At 30.9% G+C, this 15,903-nt stretch overlaps 1 protein-coding gene across 2 annotated transcripts; it reads left to right on the plus strand.

Annotated features, from left to right (window-relative positions):
* Positions 1-7,905: 7,905 nt before the first annotated feature.
* On the plus strand, positions 7,906-12,456 carry LOC123914070 (heterogeneous nuclear ribonucleoprotein 1-like). Of its 2 annotated transcripts, XM_045965048.1 has the most exons (5): positions 7,906-8,302; positions 8,424-8,545; positions 8,855-9,076; positions 9,509-10,718; positions 11,825-12,456. In XM_045965048.1, the coding sequence occupies exons 3-5, from the start codon at positions 8,855-8,857 to the stop codon at positions 11,836-11,838; spliced, it is 1,446 nt and encodes a 481-aa protein (XP_045821004.1). In that variant the 5' UTR covers positions 7,906-8,302; positions 8,424-8,545; the 3' UTR covers positions 11,839-12,456. The 2 variants fall into 2 exon arrangements, with proteins under 2 accessions (XP_045821004.1, XP_045821003.1); XM_045965047.1 differs by having other exon boundaries at positions 8,023-8,302; positions 8,424-9,076.
* Positions 12,457-15,903: the final 3,447 nt, after the last annotated feature.

Here is a 15,903-nt window from a genome sequence, read left to right on the forward strand (position 1 = left end):
CCATTATATATTTTTTTTTGACAATCAGTCCATTATATTATTCCTTTGGAAGAAATGTTTGCATTCTGAACTAATAAATAAAAGTGAATTCTCTGGTATATTTAGATATGTACCGGTACATTTGTTGAGGTGGATAATTGTAACAGGTTCATAAATAGTGTTTATTAATTTTTTTTTATATTAAATATTATTTGTGGACCTATTAGAATTGTTAACCTCAACAATATACCGGAGCGTCCAAATAAAATGTGTACCGAAGTGTTCACCGTAAATAAATCCATTGTGCTAATTTAATAATTAGATTAAACGGGTATATGTCAAACGTGGTCATAATAAAGGTTAATATTTACTTGTTGTACAAGTCATCCAACTAAATATGATAACCATTTTTTTTCATATTGTTAGGATTAGTTTAACTTGTAACTACATTCAGTCAGATTAGTCTTAAGCATATGATATTGTATAAATAAGTGAGTCTCCTCATTTTAAGATTCAGATTTGTAAATAATATTGACTTTTACTTCCTTGTGCCTAGGGTATGTTTGGTTTAGGCGTGGCAAAGTGGGCATGCCCGCCCCGTTTAGGCCCGTCCTGTTTAAGCCCGCTCAAAAGCGGGGCGGGGCGGGGCGGGGTAACTTAAGTGTCCGGGTTCAACAACTCAAGCCCACCCGTTTATTGGCGAGTTGGCGGGCCGCCCGCCAAATTTTTTTTTTTAATAGTTTGAATTATAACTTCATAATTCTTACCTCCTAGTTGATATTAAAAAAAATACTAGCAGATTGCATTGAAAGAAGATTGTGAAGTTAAGCAGGTTGAATTATAACTTCACAAATTCTTAAAATTCTTACCTCCTATTTTTAAACTAACAGAAAATAGGGATAATTAAGAGTTAAGAGAAGATTGCAGCAAAGAATAGAGATAATTAAACTAACAGAAACATTAATTAATTTAATAAGTAATTCCTTACAATTACCCTTAATTAAACTAACACTTACAATTACCCTTAATTAAACTAACAGAAACATCAACTAAGTTAATAAATAATTCATTACAATATAAGATAAAAGGATAAATACTAGCATAAAAGGAGCACGACGGCGGATGAAATGAATGAATGAAACAAACAACCCTAATTTTGGCAGAAAAAGAAACGTGAAGTTTTATATGAGAGAAAAATATTACTGGATTGAGATTTGGACTCCTCATTCCAAGCCCAATTTTCAGTAAAAGTAAAAAAAATATAAAAAATTTAAAAGCCCACGGGCTAACCCGCCCCACCCCGTCCCGTTTTTTAGGCGGGTTAGGCGGGGGCGGGCCACCTTAAGGTAGCGAGCCGAAAACCTCAGCCCCGCCCGCCAAAAATGGTGGGTCAAACGGGTCGGCCCTGCGGGTCCGGCCCGTTTTGCCACCCCTAGTTTGGTTCGAGGTTTTTGGAGGGGAGGGGAAGGTGAGAGAATATTTTAAATTTTATGCGTTTGGTTCATTTTTTTTGGAGGGGAGGAGAGGTGAGAAGAGGGGAGCAAAATTCCTCATAAGCTCATTTTTTGCTTCCCCAAATTGGGGGGATTCGGATTTTGGATGGGAGGGGAGGTGAAATACTATCTTTGTCCCAAAATATATATAAGGACTAATTGACTACTGTACGCACACTAATACTTAATTTTGATTACGAATATCTTTAATTGTGTATTAGTAAAAATTATAGAAACTAGAACTTTGACCCATGCGGTGCATGGGTCTAATTAGGTGTAATATGTAAAATAAAAAATAAAATACAAAAATTCTAAGAGCATTTTCAATAAGAGTAGTATAAGGAATTTCATAGACTAATTATTCTATATTTGTTTATGTGCTTATTTCATATTTTATATATTTTTTAAATAATTTTGGAACCCCATCATTTTGTTTACTTAATAAAAAAAATTGGTGATAACTAAAGGTTAAAAAATTGATGATAATTAAAGGTTAAAAAAAAATTAAAGACATAATCAAGAACATAAACTTAAGTAGACATCCATAAATAAATAAATAAAAATTGTGATTAATTCCGCCGTTCAAATTTATTGAAACCAGGGTTAACATATTAGGATTCCTAAATTCTTTCATAATTGAAGCACATGTTTTAGCGGTTGAAAGGTTTTATTGTAAGTAAGGGATGCAGGTTCGATGACAAATCTGTATTTTTTTAATATAAAGCTGCAATAAAAAGAAAGAGAAAATGAGAGGGGAAAAAAATTAGTTTATGGTTAGCTTATGTTAGCAAGCTTATAATATAAGAGATTATCAGTTTTTAATTGTTTAAATTGTGCAATGAAAATTGATGGTGCTTAATTGTCGTATGGAATCTTTCCTATGAAAGTTGATGGAGCTTAACACTTTGTGGACATAATTTAAATCACAATTGGTCTGCTAGTGCATATTGTATCAATTGATCATCGGTTAATATTAAATCTGCAATGTTAAAATCAAAATAATGAATGTGATTAGTGACATGACTATGGTTGTGTTTGGTTGTATTGCAAAAAAAATTTGATTTAGCAGAATTGAGTTTGATAATAACTTTCTAAATTACACGTGATAATAATTTTCTAAATCTCATATGATAATTATTCTCTAAATTTATGATCCGGTAGAAAAAAAAAATCATTGATCAGGAAAGACATAAAAATATTTCGTGATGAATAATATAGTCAACAATAATTTTGATATGATATACTTTTAAAATTGATGGTGCTTATCAATTATTGCACATAATTTTAATCACAATTGATATATTTGCCATAATGGGAAATATTGCCTTGCACTGAAGGGTTGCGGGTTCGAATCATAGTCAAGACAAAATTGTATTATTTTTTAATAAAAATTGCAAGATAAAATGGAGGGAAAACAGGAAAAACAAATTAGGGTTTAGAGTTTGCTTGTGTATACAAGCTTATAATATAAAAGATTTGATATTTTGAAAATACTCGTCGAAACAAATCAAACAAGATCTTATATGATAATATTTACATTTATATAAATTTAGAAAAATACGGTCAAAACAAGACATATGAATAGTGCATTTAGTCAAATGAGATCTTATAAAATGGGACGGAGGGAGTAGTTTATTATAATTTTAATTACATTGACAAAATTATCCTAATTTTATGTTGAAATCCAAAACTATTCTTATTAAAATTTTAAAGATTAATTTATCTCTCTTTATTATTCATGCTTTATCATTATATTCTTTATTCATCCTACATATTTTATTATTTTTCCTGGGCAAATTTTCTCTTTTACGTTGCATCAATAATCCTAAACTCATTTTTTTTATTTCTATTTTCATTTATTTTGTTTTTTATTATAACATTTCTTTTGTTTGTTATATTACGTTGTATCATTTGTGTCAAAAAAATATTACGTTGTATCATCCTTACCAAAAAATATTACGTTGTATCATACTACAACGTTATTATTTGAATTACACTTTTTTTAACATTATTTTTAGTTGTTATACTTTTTTACTAATAAGTGTTTTTTCTGTACAGTAGTATAAGAGTTTTATACCGCTAATAATTATGAATAAATTCTTTTTATGTGTTTATAGATAATTTCAAAAAAAAATTGTTATATGTATCATAAAATTTTTGAAATTGTTGTGAATATATAGTTTTATTTGCATCGAATAACTATAAAATCATGAAACTCTTTGATGTTTATAAGAATAAAAAGGTAAATTAGTTTTAAAATTTTTCTCATTCCATTGAGAACCAAACATATCTATAGTTAAAATGCCTCCCCTCCCCTCCTCTCCCCTTCTTTCTTTTGAACCAAACACATATGCAATTAAAATTTCCCCCTCCCCTCAATTAAAATTCCTCTTTTCCCCCTCCTCCTCTGTTGAACCAAACAGACCATAAACTCTGCGTGTGCTTGTTTGATCCTATTATGCACGCGTTTCTTGTATCAATAGAGCTTCAACTACTCTTTTTACCGTACTCTCTTCAGTTTTGAATATAAATAAAAAATAGGCTAAATTGCGATTTTGGTCCCGCATATTTCCTAATTGTGTGACTTTGGTCCCCGTAGTTTCAAACGAGCGATTTTGGTCCTCGTATTTTATAATTGTGCGATTTTGGTCATCCTAATTTCAAACGAGCGATTTTAGACCCCACACATTTTATAATTGTGCGATTTTGGTCTCCCTAGTTTCAAACGAGCGATTTTAGTCTCCCACATTGTATGTAGGCGGCTAGCTTCAACAGACTCACGTGACCATTCATTGGGTTTTTTTTAAAAAAAAATATATAATTTTTTTTATAGGTTGTCCAATATAATTAAGACATGTGTCAAAAAAAATATATGTCAGTAGTTTTTTGGTCAAAATAGTCAACAAGGACCAAGAAATACAAAATGGGGCAAATGTGATGGACCAAAATCATTCATTTGAAACTAGGGTGACCAAAATCGCACAATTAAGAAACGTGGGGGACCAAAATCGCTCGTTTGAAACTAAGGGACCAAAATCACACAATTAGAAAATGTTATGAACCAAAACTGCAATTTAACCTAAAAAATAAGTAGTTAATTTCATTGAAAATGGATGTATATTAGTATATCTAAATCATAAATAACTTAGATACCTACTTTATTTAATGAATATAAAAAATTGTTATTTTTTTGTACAAGTTGTTTTTTGTTTATATTCAAAACCGAGGAAGTATATGTTAATAGTTTCTCTGTTCATTGTCACATAAGATTTTCTTCAAACAAAATTGTCCATTTTTATAAGATTCTTTGAAATTTCAATTGCATTACTTATTTTTTCACAAACATACTTCTTATTTTATATATATATATATACAATTTATAACATATACACTAGTGTGAACAATAGCTAATTCGATCTCTCTTAAAAGATAAAATTGAAAAATTCATAATATTAGTCAACAAATTTAATATCACAATCAATTTTTTCGATTCTTATAATTTATACAAAAACATCTTATATTTAGGAATAAACAAGTCATGAACCATCACTCACTTTCTTAACATGTACCCTAAAATCACATGTTAACATATAAGAATGGATGGGGTATATGATCTTGGGTTGGAGCAATAAAAGGAAATGGAAACTTAAAAGTGTTGCATCATTTAATTTGAAGTCAAATATAAAAGTGTAGTCAAAAGTTTGAATTAGCTCATTGAGAGCATCATATAGAACTGGAGTCCAGCCTAGAGAGATACTTGCTTGGTCACAACACAATAAAAATAAGTTGGTATGGATATACTTAATTATTTTAAAAATAAATATATTATTACTTACGGTCCATTTGACCTAGCTTTTTTAAGCTTATGCAAATAGCTTATGCGATATAAATTAAGTTTTATGTTATTTTATAAGTTCACATTAGTGAAAATTGTAATTTTATAAGCTATTTTATCGTAAACTACCTTGACAAACTTATAATAATATATAAAAATTGCATAAGCTCTAAATAAGAGGAAAAAAAGTCAGGCCAAACAATAGCTTATTATTGTAAAAAATAAAAGAAACAAATATATTATTTAAACTTTTCTTCTATATTTAGAATTGTGACCAGTATACTATATATTGCTTAAGCCTCAAGTGTATAGTTGTTGACTAAATTATAGAACGAAGTGGGTGAGAACAAATAAGCTCTAAAGCCTACTACTAGTAGTCGGAAGTACCGTGGTATATTAACTACGATTTCATATTATAAGATAAACAAATAGGAGTATTAAAGTTTAAAATTTAATCACCATATATTATCTGTAATGTGTTTGTTAATCAAGCTATGCTCATGGAAACCACCTCAAAAATACGACCTAAAAAATAAATTAAATATAAGTGAATGTAAAAATTTTAAACCTAGAGAATCTAAATCCGTATAGGCTCCATCCCATATTATAAACAAAAATAATATTTGCACACTATTAAGAAAAGTAAAATATGATTATTTGAAGTATACATTTTGTGTTTTCCTTGAAATAAGTTTCATGGAAAGAAAAAAAAAATTTACAGTATAAAAAAAAAGTAAAAAGATTTTTATTTTTTTTGAACGTAATAAAAAGAATTTTTATTGGTTGTTGATTATGATGCAGTTTGTATTTAATTTCATGAGAATAAGTAAAAAATCTTTTTTTTTTACACAAACAAACTTATGGCATTTCATTCATAAAGTAAAAGTAAATCTTAAAAATGATAAAAGTTAGTTTTTTTTTCTTAAATTTGGAACATGAAAAAATGATTTTTTTTTGTTTGCTTATAATATAGGACAGAGAAAGTATATAAGAAAAAACTAGGGATGACTGATGAGTTGCATACTACTAGAGAGAAAAATAGAGGAAGACGATGGATGTGTCTTGAGATTGCGAGAAGAAGAGAAATGCAAACGTGCAATGATGAGAAAGTAGTACGAAAGTAGTCTAATAGAGTATTCGATAGTGCTTGATACGTACACAATGAGAATTTGATCATTGATAATTTGATAGTGCTTGGAGATGCTCTGATACCATCTTAGAATTAGGTATTGGGTCTAACTCATCCTTATAAAACTATCTCGTAAGATGAGGATTGCTTCTTACTTATAAACTCATATTCAGGCCAACTCACATCCGATGTGAGACTTTTAAAAGTGTGGTTGAGTCTTGCTATGGTGAAAAGAATGTGTATATGGTACGAAGTCATTAGTTTTACGATTTTTTTAAAAAGTATATCTTGAAAAGGAGTGAACCTCAAGATTATTAGAGGAGCGATTGAGAAGTTGGTATAGTATATCTTGAAAAGGAGTGAACCTCAAGATTACCAACTTCTTAATCGCTCTTGATTACGTCGAGGTTGACTCCTTTTCAAGATTTACGTTTCAAAAAGCCATAAAACTTGTAACCCCATACAATTATTATACATCATCTTTTCACTTACAGACAAACATGCTTTTATTATAGGAACGTCATTAAATTTATTCATTTAATTCAAATCAACTTTTTTTACCTCCATGTAGATCATTTTGAGGTTCTCTCTTCCTTTTAAGATTTACTTTTCGGATAAAATTAGTGACCTCATACCGCTCCCATATACATTATTTTCACCTTCAATAGTATGATACTTTTATTACGACAACATCATTGAATTTATTCGTTTAATTCACATAAACGTTTTGGTTGCCATGAAGATCATCTCGAGGTTCTTTCCCTTTCATGGTATACTTTTAAAAAAAAAACCATAAAACCAATGACCTCATACCGCTCCCATATACATTTTTTACGCCTTCGAAATTAAGATGCTTTTATTACACCAACGTCATTGAATTTATTTATTTATGATCGACTTTTTAATTGTTCTGTAGATCATTTCAAGGTTTGCTCTTTTTCAGGATCTACTTTTCGAAAAGCCATAAAACCAATGCCCTCACATTGTATTTAGACACATTATTTTCACGTGCAAACACAAGATGCTCCTATTAGAGCAACATCACTGAATCGATTTTGGTGAGACATATCCTACCCCTTGATAATTTAGGCGTATTTGTCCAACAACCAATGAGAACAAACCACATAAAAAACCATTCATTTATTCAATCGAAATCAAATTCTTAATTGCTCCGTAGATTATCTCAAGGTTCACTCGTTTTCAGGGTTTCTTTTCAAAAAGCCATAAAACCAGTGACCTCACACCGCTTTCACATGCATATTCGTTTCACCTACTAACGTGACGTAAAATACTTTTATTATGGCAATGTCATTGCATTTATTTATTTTATTATTAATAATATACCTTAAAACAAAGTCTTACCCAAATAAATCGATCATTACATAATTAATCTTATTCGAGACGTATCAAACAACAAACATGAATACATCTCTTAGTCTAGATACAAACCTTACAAACTAATTTCACTTATTTTTTCATAATCTAATTTTTTTAATTAAAAATATTGATTCACATTTTCTTACAAAACAAAAATATCATTATATGCTGTCATATGGTGGCTCCTCCAAATATTCTTGCACCAGAAGATTTATAGTCTCTCTCTATTTATATATTATGTAATTTGCCTCTCCTCATGTTAGTTACAAATTCCTTTTCTTTTCTCATTTAAATTAAGGTAGTAGTGGAATAACCAAAGAAGAAGAAAGAGATAGAAAAAAGCAAGAGAGAGAGAGAGACACAAACATAAACACAAACATAGAAGAGGATGATAAACACATCCTCTGTTTTCATTCCAAATTCCCATTGAAAAAAAAAATCATTTTTTTCACATGCCCATCATTTTTTCAGCATCTAAATCTTCATATGGTAAATTTTTCTCATCTGGGTTTCTTCAATTTTCATCGATCTCTTATAAAGTTTGTGAATTTGAATTTTGTTTTCTGATCTGTTTAATTGTTTTGATTTTTTGTTTATGTGTTGAGATTAGATATTTTGGTTGGTGTTTTGATTGATGCTGGGAAGATCCGATGCTCTTAGATCGAATTTGACAAAACCCACTTCGTGTTTGATCGAAGCAACAACTGGGTTGTGTCTGAATTTTCAGATAAGGTTTGTTTTTCTGATAGATTCTTTTGATGTGCATTTTCTGATCGGTTTTGCTCTGCTTTTATTTTGTTAAAGATTTGATTTTTATGTGAAGATTGTGCTGAATTATGATGCATTTAGATTGATTCCTTAACTGGAATTGTGGACATCATTGATTGATTTAGATGTAGTTGTTGATTTCTGATTTGATTTTGGTTGTTTGATTTGAATTGAGATGAGAATTATGACTCAAAGTAGGTGTTTTTGTTGAATCTCGATATCGAATTTAGTGTTTGATGGTTAATAACTTGTTGTGATTGGTAATTGGCACAGATGGAATCGGATCTCGGCAAGCTCTTCATTGGAGGAATATCTTGGGACACTGACGAGGAACGTCTCAGGGAGTATTTTGCGACGTATGGGGAGGTAATTGAGGCTGTGATCATGCGGGATCGCGCAACAGGTCGTGCTCGTGGTTTTGGATTCGTTGTCTTTGCTGATCCTGCTGTTGCTGAGAGAGTCATTATCGATAAGCACATAATCGACGGCCGCACTGTGAGTTGCTTTATCTGTATAGATCGATCAATATATACTTGGCATTTTTTCCATATTGTGTGTTTCGTCTTGCTGCAATTGAAACTAGCTAAAATTGTATTTCTAATAGAGATCGTTGTGTCTTACTCTAAGATTTCATACTCTTTTTTGGTGATCAAATTATCATTTTCATTTTTTACTCTATTGGTTCAAGGTTTAACAACTTTGATAATACTTGAATTTTCGATGTACATTGGATCAAAATTGACCTTTTAACAACTTTGAAACTACTTGAATTTTCAATGTACATTGAATTGAGATTGACCTTTTAACAACTTTGTTAATACTTGAATTTCTTATGTACATTGGATCAGACTTGACTTTTTTCTGTTTATAACATAAGAAACTGAAAACGACTTGCTGATTTTGATCTATATCCTGTTGAATTTTCAGGTTGAAGCAAAGAAAGCTGTTCCTAGGGATGATCAGTACAATATAACCAGACAGACTGGTAGTGTGCAGGGATCGCCTGGTCCCGGTCGTACAAAGAAGATTTTTGTTGGAGGCTTACCATCAACAATCACCGAAAGTGATTTCAAGATGTATTTTGATCAATTCGGTACAATTACTGATGTTGTAGTTATGTATGATCACAATACACAAAGGCCAAGAGGTTTTGGCTTCATCACATATGATTCAGAAGAAGCAGTCGATAGAGTTCTTTACAAAACATTTCATGAACTCAACGGAAAGATGGTTGAAGTCAAGAGGGCAGTTCCGAAAGAACTTTCACCTGGTCCCACCCGAAGCCCATTGATAGGAGGATATAACTATAGTTTGAACAGTAGAGCTAGTAGCTACCTAAACAATTATGGTCAGGGTTATAGTATGAGTCCAATAGGAGGATATGGAGTCAGAATGGATGGTAGGTTTAGTCCACTTACTGGTGGCAGAACCGGTTTTACCCCTTTCGGAAACACCGGTTATGGAATGGGGATGAACTTGGATTCGGGATTGAGCCCAAATTTTGGAGGAAACTCTAATTTCGGGAACAATTTAGGTTATGGTCGGATATTTAGTCCTTTCTATAGCGGAAACTCGAGCAGATATGCTACACCAATAGGCTATAACGGGGGTAGTGGAAGAGGCGATTCTCTTATGAACTCGACTTCTAGGAATGTCTGGGGCAATGGTGGTCTGGGTAATGCTAATAACCCCGTCAGCCCTGGTGCGTTCTTGGGATCTGGAAGTGGAGCTTTCGGTGTTTCCATTGGAAACAGCGGCACAAACTGGGGTCCTTCGATTCCGGCTCAGGGTGGAGGAGCTGCTTCTGGCTATGCTACTGGGAATAATGTTTATGAAGGTGGAGATAGCAGCTTTGGATTAGGTGCAGCAGGATATGGAAGAAACAGCAATGCAGTTGTGAATCCATCCTCCACATTTAATGCATCAGCCGGCGGTTATGACGGATCTTATGGAGACTTATACCGCAGTGGCAGCGGTTCAGTTTACAATGACTCTGCTTGGAGATCTGCTGCTTCTGAGATAGATGGTTCTGGTTCGTTCGGTTATGGTCTTGGCGGTATTGCATCAGATGATCCTGTGAAGACTTCTGAGGGCTATATTGGAGGCTACAATGTTGCAAGTAGACAACCTAATAGAGGTTAGATCTTTGGTTATATGTCAGATTTTTGTTTATACAGTTTTGCTGTCGATTTCCAATGGTGGTTTATATGTTTCAGAAGATGAATAATTCTGAATGAACTTGAAAAGAAAATCTGTATTAGTATTGTCTTTTACATTTGTCTTTAAGACCAGCATATCTTCAATTGTTATATATCGATAAAGGCACATTGGCAGCATTGTTGATGTCTTTTTATTAGCTATATAGCATCTACATTTTGGATTGAAAGCATGTCGGTGTTTGACACTTGTCGGGGTCTAACACCGACACATGTTGTTACATTCATTAACTTCCAATTTCTTAAATTATTACTAGTGTCAGTATCATTATTGTTTTCGTGACAGTGGTTCATAGCTTATAGTTGAGTGCTTGTTTCCTGACTTCTATTATGCATATCGTCTGAATTTTTATCTTCAGAATTTTGATACCTTTCTCCGCAATGTTCACTGCAATCCAAGTAGAATAATTGCTTGCAACTTCCTATAATCATGCGTAGGTTCTTGATTATTTTCATTTCAATTATTTCTTAATGTGATTTTATTGTAGTTTATATCAACATGAAAGATGCTTATATATGAACAATCTCTCCCATGTTGTGAATAATCGTATTGTCATGAGTAAATGACTGAGAAATATATATATATATATATATATATATATATATATATATATATATTTCTGATTATATGCGGTACTTATGTACCTTTTCTCTTTTAATATAATGTATTTCAATTTATATGATCCAATTTAATCATTACACTCATTTCTATTTCCACTTACAAGAACACTTGATTCATTTTCGCGAATGAGCCTATTATATTGCAAAATGGTTATCTATTTAGCATATTTATGTTTTTGTGATGTTCATAATTAAGTTTATGAGTTAAATTACTAACTGTAAACTGACGGTGTAAATAGGTTTCACATACATCCAATCATATATCATTTATCTTACCACGTTCTTAAAAAATATCAAAGCATGACAAGATAGTGAACTATGTTTACACGTTCGTGTAAAATGTATTCTCTAATCCCAATTTTATTGCATGTTACTCATTTTCACTTATAAAATTCGCTTGTTTCAGGTATCGCTGCTTAGGAGATATGTAATTTGGATATGTAATGGTAGCAGTAGATCAAGGGAAACTGTTTACAAGTAATGAGGTATTGTGAATTCATACATCTCCATCACTTTGAGAGAGATATATAAGCTCACAAGGAAATTTGTCATATAATAGCTAACGGTGTTCTTTCATTTGAACTATACATATTCAAAAAAACAAAGCAGTTACAAGTGATTTTGTGTAAGGCGTGGTGGTTTTTCCCTTCTTTTTTTCCGGTCCTTTTTTCAGTTTTCAAGACATTAGGTTCCTTTTCATGGAAGTCAATTGAGGTGTAAAATCATATCGCGGGATATATACTAAGGAAGATTTATTCCATGATAGTGTAATAGTTGCATCTCCGGCGATGCATGTTGCGTCGTTGTTTAGTTTGTTTGATGATGATATGATAGAGTAATTGTTAAATTTTGAATTTCTTTGTTTCTTTTAGCAAAGGTGTTTGTTTTTGTCACCTTTTTATGGTATATGTAACTTTGATAAAAAAAATTGTAAGTGAGGTTCAGTTTGATTTATATATCATCAAGTGTGAAAAAACATGAGTGGGATTCCTATATAAGGTCCCCATCAAATAATCAAGTTTCTGAACAATTTTATTATTTTTTGTTGCACTTTTGCAATACAGCTTTACATTAATACTGTTTATGTCTTCATTTTTCAACATTAGTCAATTCTTGCCTATGATGTTTGGATGTTGAAACTGTTTTGTGAAAGTAACACATTTTTAAATATTGTTGTTGAATCATGTAGAACAATGTTCATTGGTTCAAACTTTGTGGTATGGTTTGTCAAAAAAAAAAAAAAAAACTTGGTGGTATGTCTCAAAATAATAAATTTAGGCTTAAAATATCAAGGATGGACATATAGTTGATTTGTCTCGGTGTCGAACATCTAACACATGTGTCAGACATCTAACATCTTCAATTTAAAATGTCAGTATTACATTCTTTTTTAGAGGAACAAAAAAGTGTCGGTACTGCAAAGACTTAAATCTGTCTATGTTTTTAATTTTTTTTTATAATATTTGTTTTAGTTTCTATAACTTTTGTTTGTTTTTGACAACATTTTGTTTTAGTCCTTGAATTTATTTATTTTTTCATTTGAGCTTATATAGCCAAATATTATATGGACTAAGCAAAAAATAAAGGACTATTTGTAAAGACTACAGTTTTGTATAGGGTCTAAAAAAAAGATTGAGTATTATTGGTAAAAAAGAAATTTAAATTAACTTTTTATTTATTCATTCATTGTATATGTAACTAACCTATGGTTATCATTAGTGACAATTTTATGGTTTTTATGGTTATTTGGCCTTCTACTTGTTACTTTCATATGATTCCAACTTGCAATAAGATTTCAGATTTGGATCTTTAACTGAACAAACTTACGTGTGGCTATGATTTTATCTTATCCTTAAGTGGATTAGAATTTGTCTTACACTTTTATCTTGAGCTGAATTTTGAACATTATCACTACAATTTCAAATTTTTATACAAAAGTAGTATTTTATTTGACATACTTAAATTGCTTTTAAAGTGGTTGAGTCTATGTTATGATATTGATATCGTTTTGGTTTCTTGTACTTGTTTCAATAAAACCAAATAATTCTATTCTCACAATAAGCACAATAATCTTGAGTTTGATTATTAATATATGCTTTTCATAGTAATATTCGGTTATTTTCCCAAAAGATTATTAAAGGTATTTGTTAAGGGATAGGATAGGATAATCCTTAAACACAATGAAAATATTTTTTTAATTTGTGAGAAGAAGAAATTGCTAAATTATTAAGGGGATACTTTTAAAGAAAAAAAAGAAGTTTTAGATTGTTGGCTAAATTGTACATATAAAATAAGAGAATATTGATGTAATAAAATTTTACGTGTATTTTTAAAATAACAACAATAATATTAGTATTTTTAGAAAACATTCTCTTATTTTATATGTGAAAATCAGTTAATGTGTCATTTTTAACTAAATTGTACTTTTGATTCTTAACTTTCACAAACTTACGATTTTGGCCTCTTAATTGTTATAATAACATTTTTGGCCCTCTAATTTTCACAAACTTCCAATTGTTGTCAAGACATTATGCTCAAGTGGTTAATGAGATCCCCTATGACGGATCATTCGGGAGAACCCGAGTTCGATTCCTGGTGAAAATTTTTTTTGGCCAGGCTTTCCTAACTTGGCGGCCGAGCTTTGGATTACTGGGTCTCCCTTCCCCTGGGAACTAGAAGGTTAATAAAAAAAGATAACATTTTTTTTAGAAAATAATGTAAACTAATTACGCGGAAATAAAAGACAAGTGAGCAACAAACTACATTATTAATTTTTTTTAGATAGCAAAATTAATCCTTCTAAATACTACATTCATAGACTTGGCCGTCCCCGACTATTTGGAGGCCCCGCTCGAATATTAAAAATGGTCTCTAATATAAAACAAAAAAAATATTAATGAATCATTCTCTTTTTAAATTGTAAATAACATTAAAAAAAATTATCATCGTATATAACATCAAAAAAAGACATTATAATCAATGATTAAAATGACTAAAACTAAAATCATGCAACAGGAAAATACATTGTAGGGATTTAAATCAAGTACCTTGCACTCAAAAACATTAGAAGCTACGCTAATCTATTTATACATATTTGATATTTTATGAACATTAAAGGTAAATAAATATTATTATAGGCCCCAACATTTTGAGACCTTCTCAAAATTTTGAGGCCTGATGCCGCCACAAACCCGACACATGGGTGTGAGCCAACCCTGCATGACCCTTTGAAATCTCTGCAGAAGATCCAGTCTCTGAGACTAGAAATTCAAAAGTATCAAACACAAATTATATAAAAATATAACAGAAAATCACATTTTCAAATGCCAACTCTTTCACCCAATCAATCGTTGCTAATAGTCCTAGAGCCTCTCCAATTACTACTGTCATAACCAGTTGAAACCAAAGTATCTCACTCCCATAAGCATGCCAAATTCATCATCTCTTAAGTAGATTCTTATTTCCACTCTATTGTGATATTCAACATTGTATTGACAAGGAACAAATAGAGGATAAAAAATAGAGCAAAACCGAACTTCTAATGTATATACGCAAGAAAATGCTTAGCTACGAGAATCAAGTGATTGAACAATGACTTGTATTTATATAGTCCATCCTAATAATAGGATTTATGATTTGTCAATTACAATGAGTGAAAGCAGTAGCGGAGTCAGAAAAACTATAGAATAGGACAAAATTTCACATGTGACATAATATATAAATAATTCAACAAGATATATTAGTTTTGCTCTAAACGACCAACCACTAAAAATATCAGTTTTGAACAAAAAATCTCAATTTTTTTTAAAAATTCTCAGTTTTACTTAAACTAACTCATAAAATCTCAATTTTTGCCCCAAACCAACCCGTAAAACACCAAAAAAATTTACCATAGCTTGAGCAACTGTCCAAGCTTGTTGGGCATTCGCTCCGCCCATAAATTCTATATTATTTAGTTTAATTTATAGTTAAATAATATATAAAATTGTAGTAATACTGAATAATATCTAAAAAATGGGCCCAGATGCTGTTTGGGATCTTTACTTGTTCTCACATCATAGCCCACAGACTAATTGACACTGTCATCTGATGGGCCCCTTTGCAATTACCACTGAAAGTGAATCAAAGGGCACCCCCCTTCCTAAAATTATAGTATACCTGCTGTTGCCACAAATAGGAAAAACAAATATTCTTTTATTCTCTCTATTTGTCATCTTGACACAGTATTCATCCAAATAATAATATGGCCCTAACACAAGTATTATATTAAGTTTATTGATATGTTTGAATTTTGAACATCAAAATACAAACATTATATGTATGTGTGTGATGCTATATATATTTATCTTTTTCTTTTTTTGCTTTTTTCACAGCTTATATGCATTTTAAAAATACACACAAGATGTGTGTCAAAAAAAAAAAAAATACACACAAGATTTGTTTGAATGTATGTTGTATAATATTTACAAACCCGGTATAATTAGA

This window comes from Trifolium pratense, linkage group LG3, assembly GCF_020283565.1.
Source record: "Trifolium pratense cultivar HEN17-A07 linkage group LG3, ARS_RC_1.1, whole genome shotgun sequence".
Lineage (NCBI taxonomy): Eukaryota > Viridiplantae > Streptophyta > Magnoliopsida > Fabales > Fabaceae > Trifolium > Trifolium pratense.